Source organism: Camellia sinensis, chromosome 15 (genome assembly GCF_055761805.1).
Source record: "Camellia sinensis isolate YWXY chromosome 15, ASM5576180v1, whole genome shotgun sequence".
Taxonomy (NCBI): domain Eukaryota; kingdom Viridiplantae; phylum Streptophyta; class Magnoliopsida; order Ericales; family Theaceae; genus Camellia; species Camellia sinensis.
In genome coordinates, this window is record NC_138975.1 from 54,331,360 (window position 1) to 54,351,377 (window position 20,018).

At 39.2% G+C, this 20,018-nt stretch overlaps 1 protein-coding gene across 1 annotated transcript; it reads right to left on the reverse strand.

Moving 5' to 3' along the window:
* Nucleotides 1–371: 371 nt before the first annotated feature.
* Nucleotides 372–16,382, reverse strand: LOC114266571 (putative transcription factor bHLH107). Its single transcript, XM_082910353.1, has 2 exons — nucleotides 15,586–16,382; nucleotides 372–1,146 (listed from the first exon to the last, which is right to left on the reverse strand). Exons 1-2 carry the CDS (start codon nucleotides 15,895–15,897, stop codon nucleotides 661–663), a joined length of 798 nt encoding a protein of 265 aa, XP_082766479.1. The 5' UTR covers nucleotides 15,898–16,382; the 3' UTR covers nucleotides 372–660.
* Nucleotides 16,383–20,018: the final 3,636 nt, after the last annotated feature.

Sequence of the window (20,018 nt, forward strand, 5' to 3'; positions counted from 1 at the left end):
AATCCACCAAAATTAGAAACAACATCAAACTGTTTGACACATTCATGTTCCAAATAAAGATATGGAATCACCTTTTACAATATACAACATCACTGCCAACAGAGGTTAGTTGAATTGGTAAAGATGGGACTCTTCGCCTTCAAGGCTTAGCTTTGATTCCCAGTGCTAGCAGTTCACTTTGGTGGGCGATCTATAAATCCAATGTAAGCCTTCGCTGAAATCTGCAGCTTGCCTTGGACTGAGATAAGTCTCCCCTGACCTAAACTTTTTAATACCAAAACAAATATATATATATATATACATATATGTATATATATATGTACAACATCACTATCAGGCAACTTGAGGTATCATACAAGGCATAGAAACAATTACACCATACAACACTTAGCACACCCCTTTTTTTATGTTATAAAGTATTGTACATTACAAAGGCTTGTTTGATACAGCTTCAACCAAGTTACACACTGACAATGAAAAAATAAAAGCTAAAAATCTCACTTCCCTACTTAATAGTCACTTTTTTCAATTTATTTAAATTATTTCTACATTATAAGTTGTAAGTGAAACTGCATTGAACACAAATTTCCAAAAAAAAAAAAGCAACATGCAATTCGATAAGCCACACCAACCAGCCCCTATCACCACTTGCCAGAATCTCTACTCTCGTGAAGATGAGCTCGAAGAATCATAAAACGAAATCCTCCGCCTCTTGTTTGGAAGTGTAGTTCTCGGTGAGTACTCTGCCAAGGCAGAACCCTTATCCACGATACTGCTCAAAGCCTGATGAACAGTGTTCACGAGGAGTTGGCGCGCCTCAGCATTGTCCCCATTTGTGTCTTTCCTGCTGGTGAAAACTAAAACGTTTTTCACCCGGCTTCCCAAGGTCGAGATATCTGCTTTCACCATATTCAAATGAAGGGCATCAAGAGCATGTTTGAGTTCGGAGAGAAGTTCAGGCCAGTAATCGCAACAGAGAGATACCCTCAATGAAATATTTTTGTCTCCCCCAATATTTGGCTCGGGCTCAACTCTTACCTCGTCAGTGTCCATTGGAATAATTAAACCTTCACTGGATTCTGTTGCGGTTTTCTTCAATTGTTTCAATTGGCTTATAACTTCTGCAAGCAATGTAGCTTTGTCCATCTATGAACAACAATTCAAACACAGAGTAAGCTCATATCACATCATGGAAATTACTATAACCATAATTATTTTTTTTTTTTCTCCTATAAACCAATTATAATAAAAAATGAAATCCTTTTTCTGTTTACTTGACATACAAATTACTACATATAACTAGGGACAATATCAAAATACAGTATTTGATTTCAATTTTCTAAAAGTTAAATTTTTTATTTTTTGTGTTTTTTTATTTTTAGTGAATATTTTTAAAATGTTAAACAATTTTTTACTTTCTTAGATGCACCTTATTTAGATGTATCTACATTGTAAAAAAATTGTAAAAAAATACTTTAAGAAATTAATAAATACACAAAAATATGAAAAATACACTGAATTTTTATATTTTTGTATTTTTGATATTTAGTGAATTTTTTTTTAAAAAAATTGTAAATATTATACTTTTTAATTGTATTTATGTTAGACATGTCTAAAAATTTAAAACAAATGCTTAAAATATTAAAAAGAAAATTAGTGAAACCAAAAAAACACGAAAAACGAAAAAATTGAATTTTTTGAAAAGTGAATTTTGAAAATGAAAACCAAACAGATTTTTTTTTAAAAAAAAAAAAAAAAAACACACATAGTGTATTGATAAGGAAAACAATTCATGGAAATCCACTTTCAGCAGATAATCTCTCTCTCTCTCTCTAGTTTTCAATGAAATGATTGAGAAGTTATTGATTATCAATAAAAAAGAAATACAAAAATACAGAAATTGATAATCAGCAAGTCGAACTAAATTTAATTTCAGTTCTTCGTCACTTTCAGTTGCAACAGAACTTTCACAATAGTTCAATAACGAGCAGTTTAATTAGGAAAGTTTTTCAGCCCAAACATCGTAACATGAAGATTTTTTAGGTGGATAAGTCATAATTAAAGATAAAAAAATATACACATTTATAAGGGACATACCCCAAGTAATATAATAAATCTAACACTAACCCCAAAGAGAGGATAGAGTAAACCAAAATAAAACAACATAACACAAACCCCGCAATTACCGGGAGACCAAAGGAAAATCACAAGTCCAAAATTTGCCCATATATCCTTTCTATTCCCAAATTACCCCTATCATCAAAGATAATAGATAGAAATATAAGGAAGATATATGGGCAAGTATACAACATGAAGCAACATAACACATAATAATCTAATTGACACATACTAAACAAAATAAATAAGCTAAACGCCTACCCAGACCAATCAAGATATGATAACGGCCCCTACAAGCTCGCAGTCTCTACCACAGATAAAACATAGAGTCCAATAAGCATCTCTCTCCTCATGGCCGTGACATTCATAGCCACTCAACAAAAGTCATGACGGAGGAAAAGGTCTACCCCATGAAGGATCCTGTAACAATTTATGTATTATTGATTGATATATTGTTGATACATATATTACAAATGGTGAGTGGCTCATTATATAGGAGAGGGTGAGTGTAGTAGGTGAGGAGTAGGTGGTGGTAGGTGATGGTAAATTGGTGGTAGGTGATGGTAAATTCTAACAGCCCCCCGCAAACTCAAGGAGGATAGAAACTAACCAACTTGAGTTTGAAGAGAGGAACAAAACAAGAAAATACATAAAAATAAAAAAGGATAGGAGACACTGTATGGTCGTGTCAGACCATTGGTGAAGACACGGAATGGTGGTGTCATAACGTTGTAGAGGACACTGTATGAGGGTGTCATAACGTTGTAGAGGACACTGTATGATGGTGTCATAACGGTGTAGAGGACACTGTATGGCGGTGTCATAACGTTGTAGAGGACACTGTATGGGGGTGTCATAACGTTGTAGATGACACTGTCGGGACAGTTTACAGAGTCTTGTCGGACCCATAAAGGAGCTAACCGGAATCAATGTCGGAACAGTTTACAGAGTCTTGTCGGACCCTTGAAAAAGCTAACCGGTATCAAATGTCGGGACAGTTTATGGGGTCATGTCGGACCGTTGTAAAAGTTACACCCTCAAAAGGTGTGCCCAATTTTGTCAAAAGGCGTGCCATCAAAAGGCGTGCCCATTTTATCAAAAGGTGTACTGGACATGATGGCGAGGCACGTGGGCGCCTTGGCTTGCGTGCCCGTTTGTCGGCTGGTGGTAAGAGGCGCGCGATGCGCGTGGCTGCCTCGGCTATAAGACAGAGGCTGAGGCTGAGGCTGAGGCAAAAAACCTGCGAGAGATATTCTGAGAGAGATTTCTGAGAGAGATTCTGTAACACTCTGTTTTCTGAGAGAGAATTCTGAGAGAGATACTGTGTAACACTCTGGTGCCTAGAAAATGGCTTCATCGTCTTCCCGCGGGCTGCTCACCCTCTTTCCCGACCTCAACGAGTCAACGAGAGAGAGAACTGGTGCGGTGGCACTGGAAACTCAACCAAGCGCCCCGGAGTTTGCTCCGTTGAACTTTCCGATGCGGTCGGTGGAGCAAAGAATGGCAGTGCAGTCAGATGTGGAGGCCAATCAGTATACTTTGAAGGCATGTGTGGAAAGCATGACGGCGGTCACAAAATTGTCGAACCGGCTGCAGAGTAGGACAAATGAGGTGCAGCAGTTAAACTCCCAGCTGGCTCTGCTCCAACGCATGTATAAGGATGCGCGAGCAGAGATAAGTGTGCTGAAGGCAGAAAATAAGGAGCTGAAGCGAAAGACCACCGTGATGTTTAGATTTGGAGGGCCGCCATATGCTGCAGTGGAGGAGTATGGGGGAGTGATCGTGCCCAGTGGAGTGGGAAACACGGAGGCAACACCGGCAAAGGCCGCCCAGGACGGAGGCAAGAAGAAGAGACCGGCAGCAGAGTAGAGAAGAAAAAATCCCGCCTGTTGATGTGGTTGGTGTGGGTTGTTTGGTTGTTTGTTTGTTTGGTTTTTTTTTTTTTTTTTTTTTTTTTTTTGGTGTAAAATTGTGATCGGGGTTGATCCCTGAAATGAATAAAGCAAGTGTGTTTGGAAAACTCGAATGGTAGGTGTGGAAATGCAGAAAAAATCAACTGGAATGAATTTTTTTTTTTTTTTTTTTTTGTGAAAAATAATAATAATAATAATAATATTGGTATCATGGAGTGGGCGGTGGTACAAAAATATTGTGTAGAAAAAGAGGGAGATGGTGAAAAAAAAGGAGGGACATGCCCATGTGTTTTCAAACTGCTAAAAGAAAAGAGAGAGAGAGAGAGTGGGGAACATGATGATGATGAGAATGGTACGCAACGTCATATGTCCCCACTTTTTCAAATTAGGAGCCTTAGGATATCTAGGGACAGACCCAATTAACCTAACCCACTGCACTGCTGTAGTCAAACTTCTTGAAAAAGGTGGAATTGATATTGAAGTTGCCAAGAGCTGGTATATTAACAGTAAATTCAGGCCACTTGATAAAGAGTGGAAAAAACAGAGGTGGGTGAATAATATAAAAATAAAAAGAAATGAAAAGAGGGGGACAAAAGTTGGTGTCTGGGTTGAAGCAAAACAATAAATAAATAAATAAAAAGAAAAAGTTGGGTGTGATGGAAAGATGAGAGAGAGACGCAGGGGTTGGTGTAATGTGTAATAGTTTATTAGACTATTATAGTAGAATAAAAAAAGAGATATAGGAGAATAAAAAAAAAATATATATATATAGAGATATATATATAAAAAAAAAAAACAAAAACAAAGAAAAGCTGGGTGTGTTGTGTTGTGTTGTTCTGTGTGCGTGTGTGCAGGGCGGAGCATGTGCTTGGTAGCCAATGTGTCTGTTGTGTTGTGTATGGGAATGTGTGTGTGTGGTGGGTATATCATGCAACAACATGATCAACACCCATTATGCACTATCCCTCAGCAGCTCAAAACCGTCTGAATCGGAGAGAGTGAGGCCAATCTGAATGAGATTCAAGAGATCAACGTTGGCTTTCAGGGTCGCGTAATGCGCGGTGGGATTGCGATTGCGGAAGAAATTCATTCCGCTCTTGGGACGAACCACCACACCTGGGAATTCTGTGTCCATGGAGACGAAAGGGTAGAGATCGATGATGAGTCGGATTAGTTCGAACTCTGACTCGAAATTGACAGACCACACTGACCGAACTACGATGGGCTTATCGGTGGCGTGAACATGGCATCTGGTGATTGTGAGATCCAGATTTTAGAGAAAGAGGTTTTAGGCAGGGATGGAAAGGTATGGGTAGAAAATAAGCGGAATAGATTGAGGTCCGGCAGGCGGCCAAGGCGAGGTTGCCGCCCGCCGGTGAAGCAAAATTACTAGAGTCTTAACCTTGCTCTGATACCATGTAACAATTTATGTATTATTGATTGATATATTGTTGATACATATATTACAAATGGTGAGTGGCTCATTATATAGGAGAGGGTGAGTCTAGTAGGTGAGGAGTAGGTGGTGGTAGGTGATGGTAAATTGGTGGTAGGTGATGGTAAATTCTAACAGATCCGGATGGAGTCACATGAAACTCGCACCAGTTACCATAATTAACAATCTAATAGAAGTATAGTGCAACCCAATAACCACTGCAGCAACAGTCAAAGTCAAAGTCAATTCCATTATAAGAGCAATCACCACGTCTACCAATCCCTTCCTTGGCTGATCACCAAGCCTCGATCCCCACGACAGTGTCCCCTTCACTCCATGTCAGGGGCAGCTAAAAGACTAATCAAGATGAGACATTTGAAGACGAGGCAATTAGAACAAACTAGTAGACCACACATCTCCTAGTCTCTAATTTGGCTAGTCATCAAACCAACAATTCCCCATAGCAGTGACCCCTTAATTGCCCTTGGCGGACATGGCTCAGGACCAACCTCATATGGAGTCACATGAGGATGAGAATTGCGTAATCAATCATCATAATACAAAAATATACTGCTGTCCAGTGGCTCAACAAAAAAATCCATATAAACCTCATATGGGCCCACCAACCAATCACATATAAATAATCTAACTCCACTGTTGGTGAACCCAAATAGACACCAGATCCTGGGCAAAAGAAAACCCATGGAACTATTCTCTAGAAACCTCTTGTTAGCTCCAGCCACTACCCATAAGGTAAGGAGCCTACTATCCACATGGTGTGAGTGGCACCATGTGGTAAAGGAAGCTGGTGGGGCAGTACCAACTCACCAAAGGTAGATGGTGAGTGTGGCACAACCAAGCCCACTCATTGTTGTCACCAAATCCACTCCTCCTCTCTTGTTATAAATTGAGATGAGTGAGGAGGGGTTGGAGATGAGAGTGACACACAGAGCTGAAGAAAACAAGCACTGAGTGTATAATCTGTAAGTGAGAGTGCATTCTATAGAGGGTTGTGAGGTGTGAGTTGCAATCTCCCTCCAGGATAATTCTATAGTGAATATCACTTTCGTGGACGTAGGCAATTGCCGAACCATGTAAATCTCGTGTTATTGTGTGTGATTGATTTCTGGTGTCTCATAGTCCTAACAAGTAGTATCAGAGCCTCGTCGGTTGCGTTTCGAAACAAAAACAGAGTGTTTTTCGAAACTGCCCAGAAATCAAGTTGCTCAAAATCAGGTTTTGAGCATACCAGGAGCAAGGTCTTGTGGAGAGGAGTCCATAACTGCAAAGAACATCCCAAGAAACGATAGGATGCGCTCTCACGCGCCACCTGAATAAGGCGCGTGAATCCTAGTCTCGATACGCACTGCCATGCGCCGTTAACACAGCCGGCACGTCAGTCCAGTCACACACACGCGCCTGATGCACACCTGAAGGAGGAAGGAGTCACTTTGCGCATGATGGTGACGTCATCAATGCGCCACTGCCACGTGTTGTCACGTCAGCGGCCACGTGTCGACACATCATCAGACACGTGTCACTACATCAGCAACAACATGTCACCACGTCAGCAGCCACGTGTCGCCACATCATCAGACACGTCAGCACCCCGTTGACTAGTTAACCCAGAGGCGAAAGTTATCCACTGCTGCGCGGCTAAGGTACACCCGCAGATCTAAATTGTTCAAACTGTTTTGGCTTGATCTGAGCCATTCTGTGTCCGTTTTTTACGATCCAATAGTATTTTCCAACTCTTTGGAGTATACTGGACACATCCGTACAGTTAGATTGTTCATTCGGAGTTTTTTGTAAAAAGAAAGAATACAATCGAGGAATCCATATCAACTTCAGGATCTATGTTCAAGTTGACTCCTTCCAATTATGCAATTTGGAAGTCACGGATGGAAGACATCCTGTTTTATAAAGACCTATTTGACCCTATTTTTGTAAAAGGGGTTAAACCTGAAGGAGTGAAAGATGATGACTAGATAAAAATGAAGCGCAAGACTATTGGTTGTATCAGATAATGGATAGACCACGGTGTGTACCATCATGTCGCCAAAGGAGACAGATGCCTATTCTCTATGGACAATGTTAGACGACATGTACCGGTCAAAGACTGCTCAAAACAAAGCCTTGGTGATGAGAAGACTTGTCAACTTGAAGTTGAAGAATGGTATGTCTGTTGCCGAGCACACCAATGAATTCAAAAATCTGGTGAATCAGCTTGCACCCGTCAAGATGCGCTTAGACGATGAAATGCAAGCTATATTACTGCTCAGTTCTTTACCGGACAGCTAGGAGACGTTGGTGGTCTCTCTCAGCAACTCTGCACCAGAAGGGAAGCTGACCATGAGCATGGTCACAGATGCCATGTACAATGAAGAGATAAGCAAAAAAGACATGGGAGGTAATCAGTCTCATGCTCTTGTCACAGAAGATAGAGGCAGAGAAAGAGATAAAGGAAGAGGTAGAGGAAGAAGCGAGAGTAGAGGCAGCTGGAACAACAGGAGTAAATCCAAAGACAACAAAGGTCGAGATAACTCCAGCTTCACTTGCTTTCACTGTGGCCAGGAGGGTCATATAAAGAGGAACTGCCCAAGTCGAAAAGATAAAAGCCAAAGCAATAAGTCAAAGGGAGATGAGAACACGACAGCCACAATAATTGATGAAATATTTCTTGCAGTTGGTGAAGAGGAGGATTGCCTTGACGTGGCTGATCACAGCTACACAAAATGGGTGATAGACACAACTGCATCCTCTCACGCCACTTCCCACAAAGAACTCTTCAGCTCATACAACGCTGGAGATTTTGACACTGTTCGAATGGGGAATTCTAGCTATTCGAAGATTGTGGGTATTGGAGACATTAGTATTCAGACTAATGTCGGGCACAAGCTGGCTCTCAAAGATGTGAGTCATGTTCCAGATTTGCGCTTCAATCTTATCTTCAGAAGCACCCTAGACCGTCAGGGCTATACAAGTACATTCGAAAATAGGCGTTGGAAGCTGACAAGAGAAGCTTTGACAATCACCAGAGAGATGTCTTCAACACTATATAAGACTCAAACGAAGATCTGTCTGGAAAGTCTTAATGCAGCAGAAAACAAAGAGTCACCGGACTTATGGCACAGAAGACTGGCACACGTGAGTGAGAAGGGATTGCATCTGTTGGCAAAGCAATCCAGAATACCCTTATCCAAAGGGAGTGCCTTGAAGCCACGTGATCATTGCCTTTATGGCAAGCAACATCGAGTATCATTCAGTTCAACGAGCAAGACGAAAACAGAAGTGCTCAATATGGTATACTTGGATGTTTGTGACCCAATTGAATTGAAGTCACATGGCGGCCGCAAGTATTTTCTGACTTTTATTGATGATGCATCAAGGAAGTTGTGGGTGTATTTCTTGAAGACAAAAGATGAGGTATTTCAGCACTTTCAGGAGTTCCATGCAATGGTGGAAAGAGAAACCGGGAAGAAGTTGAAGTGTCTTCGCACAGACAATGGAAGCGAGTACATTTCTAATGCTTTTGTAGCATACTGTGCCAGCAGAGGTATCCGACACGAGACAACAGTTCCCAACACCCCACAACACAATGGTGTGGCAGAAAGGATGAACCGTACTATTATTGAAAGAGTCAAATGTATGCTCAAAATGGCAAAGTTGCCAAAGTCATTTTGGGCTGAAGCCGCCCGTATAGCCTGTTATCTCATCAACAGGTCGCCTTCAGTCCCGTTGAATTTTGCGATACCTGAGGAAGTCTGGCCTAGAAGAAAGGTATCATATTCTCACTTGAGAGTCTTCGGGTGTAAGGCCTTTGCACACATCTCCAAGGAAAACAAACAGAAGCTTGATGACATGTCCACTCCATGCATATTTGTGGGCTATTCAAATGTAGCATTTGGGTACAATGTGTGGGACCCAGTGAACAAGAAGATGTTCAGGAGTAGAGATGTTGTATTCCAAGAAGACCAGACAGTAGCAGATTTTGAGAAATTTGCAAAGTCTAGAGATGTCATCACTCCAGACTTGTTTCTATCTCCCGAGCCATCACAAAATGCTAGATGTGATGATATGCAACAAGAAGTGCCAGAGTTGCAGGATCCTATGCCAGAAATTGAGGATCAGGAGGAAAGAGATGAAGACCCGGATGAAGAGAGTGTTGAGCTAGGGGAGCAACCCCCTCAACCAGAGGTAACTGGGCCTCAGCTGTGGAGATCTGGAAGAGCTGTCGTGCCATCAACCAAATATCCCGCTTCTCAGTATATTCTGATTACTGATGAGGGGGAGCCCGAGAGTTTTTCGGAAGCCAAGAGTCATACAGAGAAAGACTGTTGGATGCAAGCCATGAAGGAGGAGATGAGTTCTTTACAGAAGAACCACACTTATGAGCTTGTTTCACTTCCAAGAGACAGGAGAGCCTTAAAGAACAAATGGGTGTATAAGTTGAAGAAAGATGGAAACGATAAACTATTGCAGCATAAAGCTCGTTTGATGGTCAAAGGCTTTGGACAGAAGAAAGGAATTGATTTTGATGAGATTTTCTCCCCAGTTGTGAAGATGACTTCCATTCGAGTAGCTTTGGGATTAGCAGCTCGCTTGAATCTAGAAGTAGAACAAATGGATGTCAAGACTGCCTTTCTCCATGGTGATTTGGAGGAAGAGATCTACATGGAGCAACCAGAAGGATTTGAAGTTAAAGGAAAACATAGGCCTCGTTTGGGAACAGACTAATTTAGTAATTTTTTGACTATTTGGCTAAAATATGAGCTAAAACAAACTAGTATGTTTGGGATAACTTTTTGATTTTTTACGAAAAGATGTGCAAAAAGTAGATAGAAAAGAAAATCTTTGACTTTTTTGTATGAGTTGTTGGCTTTTTGACTAATTTAGTAACTTTTTAACTTTTTGGCTAAAAAAGAGGATTCCCAAACGAGGCCATAATCTAGTCTACAAACTGAAGAAGAGTCTCCATGGCCTGAAACAGGCGCCGAGACAATGGTACAAGAAGTTTGATTCATTTATGGTGGATCACGAGTACACAAGAACGGTGGCAGACCAGTGTGTATATTTCCGAAGGTTTTCGAATGAAAACTTCATTATCTTACTGTTGTATGTCGATGATATGCTGATCATCAGACAGGATACTGCAATGATCAACACGTTGAGAAAGGACTTGTCGCAGTATTTTGACATGAATTTAGGCCCAGCATAGCAGATTTTGGGTATGAAGATTGTTTGTGATAGAAAAGCCAAGAAGATATGGCTGTCACAGGAGAAATATGTTGAACGGGTGATTGAAAGGTTCAACATGAAAGATGCCAAGCCAGTCAGCACACCACTGGCCAACCATTTCAATGTGACAAAGCGTTTGTGTCCCACAACCAGCTCTGAAAGGAAAGAAATGGAGGCAATCCTTTATTCTTCAGTAGAAGGAAGTTTGATATATGCAATGGTGTGTACCCGGCCAGATATAACTCACGCAGTTGGCGTTGTGAGCAGATTCCTCGCCAATCCAGGAAAGGAGCATTGAGAGGTGGTCAAATGGATTCTTCGATACTTGAAGGGAACTTCAAAAATGTGTTTATGTTTCGGGGGAGCTGAACCAATTTTGGAGGGTTTTACAGATGCCGATATAGCAGGTGATCTTGATGGTAGAAAGTCTACATCAAGATTTCTGTTCACCTTCGCAGGGGTAGTTGTTTTATGGCAGTCCAAACTACAAAAGTGTGTTGCTTTATCTATAACAGAGGCAGAGTATGGAAAGGAAATGTTGTGATTAAAGCGGTTTCTTCAAGAATTAGGTCTACAGCAGAAAGAGTACAAAGTACATTGTAGAGTGCAATTGATCTGAGTAAGAATTCCATGTACCATTCACGTACAAAACACATTGATGTCCGGTATCATTGGATACGAGAAGTGATGGAAAAGCAGTTGATGAAGCTAGTGAAGATTCACACGGACAAGAATCCTTATAACATGATGACCAAGGGTGTCACCAGAGACAAATTGGAAGTTTGCAAGAATCTGACCGAGATGGACTTCAAGTGAGAAGTCAGTTATCCATGTGGGTGTGGAGGGGGAGAATTGTTAGCTCCAGCCACTACCCACATGGTAAGGAGCCCACTATCCACATGGTGTGGGTGGCACCATGTGGTAAAGGAAGCTGGTGGGGCAGTAACAACTCACCAAAGTAGATGGTGAGGGTGGCCCAACCAAGCCCCACTCATTGTTGTCACCAAACCCACTCCTCCTCTCTTGTTATAAATTGAGATTAGTGAGGAGGGGTTGGAGATGAGAGTGACACAGAGAGCTAAAGAAAGCAAACATAGAGTGTATAATCTGTGAGTGAGAGTGCATTCTATAGAGGGTTGCGAGATGTGAGGTGTGAGTTGTAATCTCCTTATGAGATAATTCTATAGTGGACATCACTCCCGTGGACGTAGGCAATTGCCGAATCACGTAAATCTCTTGTATTATTGTGTGTGATTGATTTCTGGTATCCCATAGTCCCAACACCTTCGTAAACAAATTTCAACCCAAGGCCCACATTAATCAATTCAATGCAAGAGGGCCCAAAATTTGCCAACCCAAACTCGGTTCAAATCAGTTACCCAAAACACATTTACCCAAAATTTGAGCTATCCCTCCATTATTCAAAATCATGTGCTAGAACACCTCTCTATGCGTACAACACTCAAAGACCAAAAGATCGGTCTAACCTGAGCAGCAGCTTTACCCAGACCCACGTGGGTGATACAGCTAACCTAACATGGTTGATAACCTACAAACAACCACGCGCAAACCTGTACCGGCGATAAGCCAGCGCTGGAGAAGAAACAACACCTCCACGCTTTGGCACTACGTGCAGACTACAACACTATCCTCATCATTCTAGAACAAAAACAACACCATCCTGGACAAGCGACGATGGTCGGCATTAGAACAACCACCGCCTACGACAAGCAAAAACCCCAAGATTTCTAAAAGACTCTGACGATCAAAACATGGGCAGTGACCACGCAGAACACTGTCGGAACCTAAACAAACAATCCAAACAAACGACCCCCGGACGATGATGACCAATGCCAATCAACAAACCCATGCTGACCACCATTGCCGGAGTACTTCGAAAAAACTGTAGCGGCACCAACCTAACCCACCAGCAAGAACGTCGGCAAAACACTCAAAACCATTTGCCAAACCAACGCAACACACCAGATGAAGCTGCAGATGAACCACATTTCGAACTAGACCAACCGCTGAATAAAAAAAACCCACTGAATCTTCCAAACCAGACCCACTGTACGTGTATAGGCGAAGCAAAACAACGGCTCACGAGCAACCAAACACCCACCGGCAAACTTTGAAAACCCTCCAAATAACCACATCCCACCATGGTGAATCAAAGAAACCCTCCACCATGATCAGCAAGAGCGAAGACCACACCATTGACCTTTATTAACGCTTCACCTCCGATGACAACCGCCGGATTGGACCAACGAGGCCCTAGCTCCAATGCAACTGAAACCAACTACCTCCATAAAACATTAACCACCATAGCTAAGCAGCTCAAAACAGCACCTCCTCACACACACTGTAGCAACGGCGCCGGAGTTAGAACCTTGTCGGAGCAACATAAGCCACCTATACACTCTCACACTCACTTTCCATCTCAACAACCTGAGCTCACAGCAAAGACGCCATTTTTACACTCCGGGGGGAGCTTTCTCTCTAGAGAGGCTCTACTTTCTTCCCCTCTTTGCCAAGTGATATGTTCGTAACAGGAAGATCACATGTGAATGACAGTGATTTTTTGTTAAAAAATAATATTTGTTTGTAGTGTCGACTTAGTGATAGTTTTAATCTACTGACAAAGGCACAAGCAATATGTGCAATAAACATCAATGCTGCCTACAAATAAATAAAAGTTTTTTAAAAAAACAAGGTTAATGGTTTCCATATTGATCAGCTTGCCATCTTAACAGCAGAATTGGCTCAGTCAACTGAAATCCATAGAGAACACAATTGTGAAAGGTGAATAATTCAAAAGACACCTTCAATTTGGTCAACTTTTGCAAGATTGAAAGATGACATGAAAAGCTAGTTATTATTTTGAAAAATAGATTATAAAATTCAATGGCGGTTCTTCTCACAGACGTCTGTTTACAAGTTAAACAACACAAAATATGATGTGCCATCCATATCTCACCAGCTGGCATACTACCCCACATCCAATCATAATCATGCCAATCACTTATCAATGCATATACGGCCACCTAGAATTTCTTAATTATATTAGTAAGCAAATATATATACATAGGTGTATTCTAGTAAAACCACCATAAGATCATCAGATGTAATACTACGTCAAATTTGGTAATAAATTATTGCTTTACTTTGTTGCGTAAAGGTGCATGTCACTTGACATTTTACATTTTAATAAAGTAAGATGAAAAGACTTTTGTTAGCTTGATAACAATCTCTCTCTCCTTACTTCAAAAGTTGTTGCATGCAAAGATCAAAGATATTAACGAAGCTCCTCAAATTCAATATTTGAAAATAAAGCCTTCAATGAAACCTAAATTTAAATAGTGCAAATCACCTAATTATTATTAATTGTCCAGAAAACACAAACATATATCATCATTCGATTAGCAAGGTAATCTTGCCAAATTTCATACATAAATTATGTTGCATTTGTAAATACTCACAATTACTCCAAATGATAAAAATATACCCATCTTTACTAACTAGAAGGCATCTCCAATCAGTGACTCAAACCTATATCAAATTTAAATTTGGGTAAAAATTACTTCAAACGCTCTCCACTCCTTCATCCAAATTTATACTAAATTGAGTTTTACGAATTTTTATTCCAAATCAAGGAATACTCTAATGTTTACTCAAAATTTTCAAAGCTATTTTGTGGCCCTCTACCACTGCTAATTAAGTTGGGGCATTGATATGCCCTATATTATGAGTGAAGCCCATACCAGTTGACCACAATTTATTAATCATCAAAATATAAATAATTTATTAGAAAGACACTAATATCTGCATATGTAGACTCTATGGATTCCCAAATCCAGACCTTGTTTGGGATCTACTACAAAAGTGCACTTTTTTGCAACAATACACTTTTTTGGGTCATATCAATCAACATCTCCTCTCTACTTTTTTACATATTTTTTTATAAAAAGTCAAAAAATGCATTAATTTAGAACATCCCAGGATAGAAAAAACAAAAAAGGGTCTTTTTTACTTCATGATAAAAATAAAAATAAAAATAAAAATAAAAATAAAAATAAAAATAATTTGAAGAAGTGTACCATATCTTATAGAAATAAAAAATAAATAAAAAATCAGAACCCCAATTGTTATTTATATATACAGTGTCTTAGAATCTATTCAATGCTTGAAAACAATCGTAGGAATAGAATCAAGAAAAGAACCAAATCAAATACAAAACCATTCATAAGTTGTCTTGCCATTAGTCTAACTATCCAAGAAACTACATGGCACGGCATAGGTAAAACAGAATAACTGCAAACAAGAAACTCTCACTTTCCTGTTAGCATGTTCTCTAAAGCATGCCATCATGATGTTCCATAAGCTGGAACGTTCTTACGGCTGAGTTTTCATTAGAATGAAAGTGGTGGAAACTAATGAAAGTTAATTTTTTTTTTTTTTTTTTTTTGTACAACCCACATTAGTATTATAACTAGGTTTTTAATTTCTTGCAAAATACAGAGGAGAACAAGAAAATTTAAAATCTCTCTCTCTCTTGCAAAATTTTCAGCCTAATCAATGCTTGCAAGAGGATACATTTTCCTTTATACTTCTTTTCTTTCGTTTTACTTTCTACCACTTTTACTTCCCACTATTTTTCTTTCTAATCAAAGAGAGCCTAAAAGTAAAATTACATGAAATCAATAACCCCAATTCACCAAATTAAGGAATCTGTTCTCTATCTTTCCTACTCATGAAATTTCGTTGTAGCAAATGAATATGTAATATGAAGATTAAAATCAACAATCTATACAAAATTATAACATAATAAGACCACACTAACAATAACAAATCAGCAAAAACTACTATTGATCATAAATTTACCTTTTCAGTGCAAGGCACGAGGCCACAAAGCGTGCCGAGATGAGCATTAATCCTCTCTCTCCTCCTCCTCTCTGCCTCACTATGATTCTTCAAAGCAGCCATAACTTTCTCCTCTGAAGCCCCACTTTTCTTCCCAACTCTCACTGGTGGAGTCTTCACAAGCTCACACCCTTCACTATCCAACACCAAAGATTGCGAAACCGACTTCGACCCACCTCCCCAATTCTCACTAAACCCACCTAAATTCTCAAACATCCCCAAACAATTGGACCCAAAATCCGAATTGCTCGATTTCCAAGAATATAAACTCATATTTCAATATAAATCAGAGTATAGAAATTAGCAATAAAATTCTAAGGATCCTCGACACCAGGAGGGCGAGTGGTGGGTGCGAACCAGAAAGAGAGGATTCGAAGGCGAAAATTGAGTTTATGAGAAGTGGGTAGTGATGTTGTGGTGGTTGTGTGTGTGGTCATACCTTCCATAACGCGAAAGAGGGCAAGTGGGATTGTTCGTGAGAAGATATCAAAGAGAGAACATCCACATTTTCTTCTTCATAGTCTTGAATTGGAGCATCTTGATGACGAAAAACGATGAGACCCAGTTGAGGAAATCGATGAATATACAAAATGAAATCGAATCAGAACCCTAGAAACATGTATATATGTGTGTAGATGTGTAGAGAGAGAGAGAGAGAGAGAGAGAGAGAGAGAATGTGGCTTGTATAGGGACTTTTTGAAGAAGAGTTTGAGAGAGATGAGACAAATGAATGGAAAGAGATCGCGATGTGTTTGGTTTGGGTTCGTAGAATAGTTCTTTTTTTTTTTTTAGAAATGATTTTAAAAAATTATTTTGAAAAGAAAATTTTAAAAAAAAATGATTGATTTAATGTGTATGTGAGAGAGTGTAATTTTAGAAAGTAGGTAATTAAATAAAATTTTAATTTTTTTTTTAAAAAAACTATTTAATTTGATTATTTCGAAAAATTTATTTGTAGAGAATTTTTCTTAAATTTTTTTTCAAAAAACAACCAAACAAGGCCGCATGTTTGGACTTATATACAGAGTGCTTGGCGGCCGCTTCTATTTCTTGGAAAAGTCTACAATGTGCACCTTATAAAATGGCATATGATATGCACTTATTGTGTGGTCCATATCGTGCCACATCATAAAAAATGACCTGCTAAACCGGTCATATAACAGGTTACAGAAAGAATCATAACTTTTTCTCAAATATCATAACAATACTACAATGAATCATAACAATGTCATAATATTGACCTAAGTGTCATAACAAAGACTATAAATCATAACAATATAATGACAACTCATAACAAATAGTTATTTGTAATTAATAATCATAACATTTGAATCGTAACATTTTTTATTATGATTCACCATGACAAATCATAACTTTTGGTGGTACAAATCATAACTTTTACTGATGAATCATAACTATAACACATTGAGTATAACTTTTTTTCCCACAATCATAACGACATCAACAAACTATCATAACTCTTATCAATGAATCATAACATAGCATGTTGATTGTAATTTTGTCCAGAAAATCATAACAACATTAACAAAACATCATGATTTTTAAAATTTCAAACACAATTGATTGTGTAATCAATTGGTATAGCATATTGGAGTGAATGGAAAATCGTAATTGATTGCAAAATCGATTGGATTGAAAGACCACAATTGATTACACAATCGATTAGTGGCCAGAGTTTTGAACTTTCACAATTGATTGTACAATCCATTAGAATATAAGGGAGATTCAAATATCACAATTGATTGTCCAATTGATTGTAGAGATCCTTGATATAATAAACCTAATTGATTCAATAATCAATTAGTTTTCATAAGCCAAACTAAACCAATTAATTCCCAACTTATTCATAGTTCCCAATGAATTAGTAAAAGCCTAATCATTAATATCAATTTAGTCAATATTCGAATAGTAATTGATTGGTTGATCGGTTGCCATTTATATGTAATTTTGTTGTTGTGTTTTCATTACCTCAAACATTATCACTACCAAAAACGCATGACATTCCAACTACGTTTCTCGTTTTATAATTCTCTCCCTCTCTCTCTCTCTCTCTCTGTGTCAAAGTCATTATCGTCAATGTTTATGTTACCTGAAATGTTGTTGCTATAACTATCTCATCGACTCTCACCCTTTCTTTCCTTGTCATTATTAGCGAATTAGACAACAATGTTATTGTTACTAACTTCAAAAGTCAATTTTTGTATACAAAAAATAAATAACTTTAACTGTCAAAGTACACACAAACCAACTATTGTCCAAACTAAAATAACAATTTCATACAAAATATAGAATCATACAAAAAGCAAAGCCCTCCATATACAAAAATTACATTTATTACCATGTGAAATGACCATTTGGCATGGTACAAATTACCATCGTAATCTGTACCACGACAAAAGGTGATGTATGTACCAAGACAAAAGTACATCTATGTACCACGAGAAAAAATCATATATATGTACAACGACAAGAGGTGATCTATGTACCATGCCAGTAATTATCTGTTGGCTGCCAAAAGTTTTTTGTATCAGTAATAGTGAACTGCACAAAAGCCGGGGATGACAAGAGTATTACATTAGTTCTATACAAAAGTGAAATTTCTTCTCCATACACCAAAATATTACTCTGAAAGTCCACGCAACAAAGTCATCTACAAAAAACAAAAAAACATTAAAATTAGACCAAAAAATGCCCAACTTCATGAATGAATTTGGGAACAAGTGACAAATAACATATCAAAGAAGCAACCTTCCATGATGAATCAATTATCAGTCCTTCTAAAGTCTTTTGTTATAAGGAACATTGTTAAATGCAGAACAATCATTACTAAATCTGTCATTACTAACATAAAGCTAATGTAACAATCTTCTATTTGTATGCAACATGTATCCAAATTATGTAGCTAAACCAATATCAAAGCCTAATGTGAATAGAAACTATTCTTTTTACCAACTTCCTCATTAATTGTTTGCAAAAAGCACTTGAATCATTAGATTGGATATAAAACTATCCCTATTTATTAATGTTTGTCAGTTCCATTTCATTCAAGATATTATAAAATGTGAGAAAAATAATAACCAAAATAAAGTTCAATCACAAAAGGAAATATGTAGAAATGTATGTTCAATCACAAAAGCAACCTTCCATGATGAATCAATTATGAGTTTTGGGCGTATTCGGCTCTAACTCCCAACCAACGGGTTCGAATTATATTCCGTCAGTTGTCACAAGTCCTATTTGTCATGGGGAAGCTGCCTGTGAGAGTCACACGGTGGTTTGGGGGCTGTTTTGAATTTTCGCCCCCGAACCGCCCTTTTTCGAGTAAGTTTTGGGCGTAATCGGCTCTAACTCCCAACCTATGGGTCTGGATTATATTCCCTCAGTTTTCACAAGTCCTATTTATCATAGGGAAGCTGCCCGTGAGAGTCACATGGTGGTTCGGGGGCTGTTTTGATTTTTTGCCTCTGAAACGCCCTTTTTCGAGTAAGTTTTGGGCGTATTCGGTTCTAACTCCCAACCTACGAGTCCGAATTACATTCCGTCAGTTGTCACAAGTCCTATTTGTCATGGAGAAGCTGCCCGTGAGAGCCGCATGGCGGTTCGGGGGCTATTTTGAATTTTCGCCCCCGAAACGCCCTTTTTAGACTAAGTTTTGGACGTGTTCGGCTGTAAATCCCAATCTATGGGTCTGAATTACATTCCTTCAGTTGTCACAAGTCTTATTTGTCATGGGGAAGCTGCTCGTGAGAGTCACACGGTGGTTCGGGGGCTGTTTTGAATTTTCGCCACCGAAACGTTTTTTTCGAGTAAGTTTTGGGCGTATTCGGCTCTAAATCGCAGCCTACGGGTCCGAATTACATTCTGTCACTTGTCACAAGTCCTATTTTTCATGGGGAAGCTACCCATGAGAGTCACACGGTTGTTCAAGGGCTGTTTTGAATTTTTGCCCCCCGGAATGCCCTTTTTCGAGTAAGTTTTGGGCATATTCGGCTCTATCTCCCAACATACGGGTTCGGATTACATTCCGTCAGTTGTCAGAAGTCCTATTTTTCATGGAGAAGCTGCCCGTGAGAGCCACATGGTGGTTCGGGGGCTGTTTTGAATTTTTTGCCCTCCGAAACGCCCTTTTGTGAGTAAGTTTTGGGCATATTCGGGTCTAAATCCCAACTTACGGGTCCGAATAACATTCCGTCAGTTGTCAGAAGTCATATTTGTCATGGAGAAGTTGCCGGTGGGATTCACACGATGGTTCGGGGGCTGTTTCGAATTTTCGCCCCTGAAACGCTTTTTCCGAGTAAGTTTTGGGTATATTCGGCTCTAACTCCCAACCTATGGGTCTGAATTACATTCCATCAGTTGTCAGAAGTCCTATT

Bases quoted from the DNA above. Each gene is read 5' to 3' on its own strand.
- LOC114266571 (XM_082910353.1), bottom strand. From the start codon at position 15,897: ATGAGTTTATATTCTTGGAAATCGAGCAATTCGGATTTTGGGTCCAAT. The intron at 1,147-15,585 runs GTAAATTTATGA...TGTTGTTCATAG, and splicing joins TCGTGCCTTGCACTGAAAAG to ATGGACAAAGCTACATTGCT.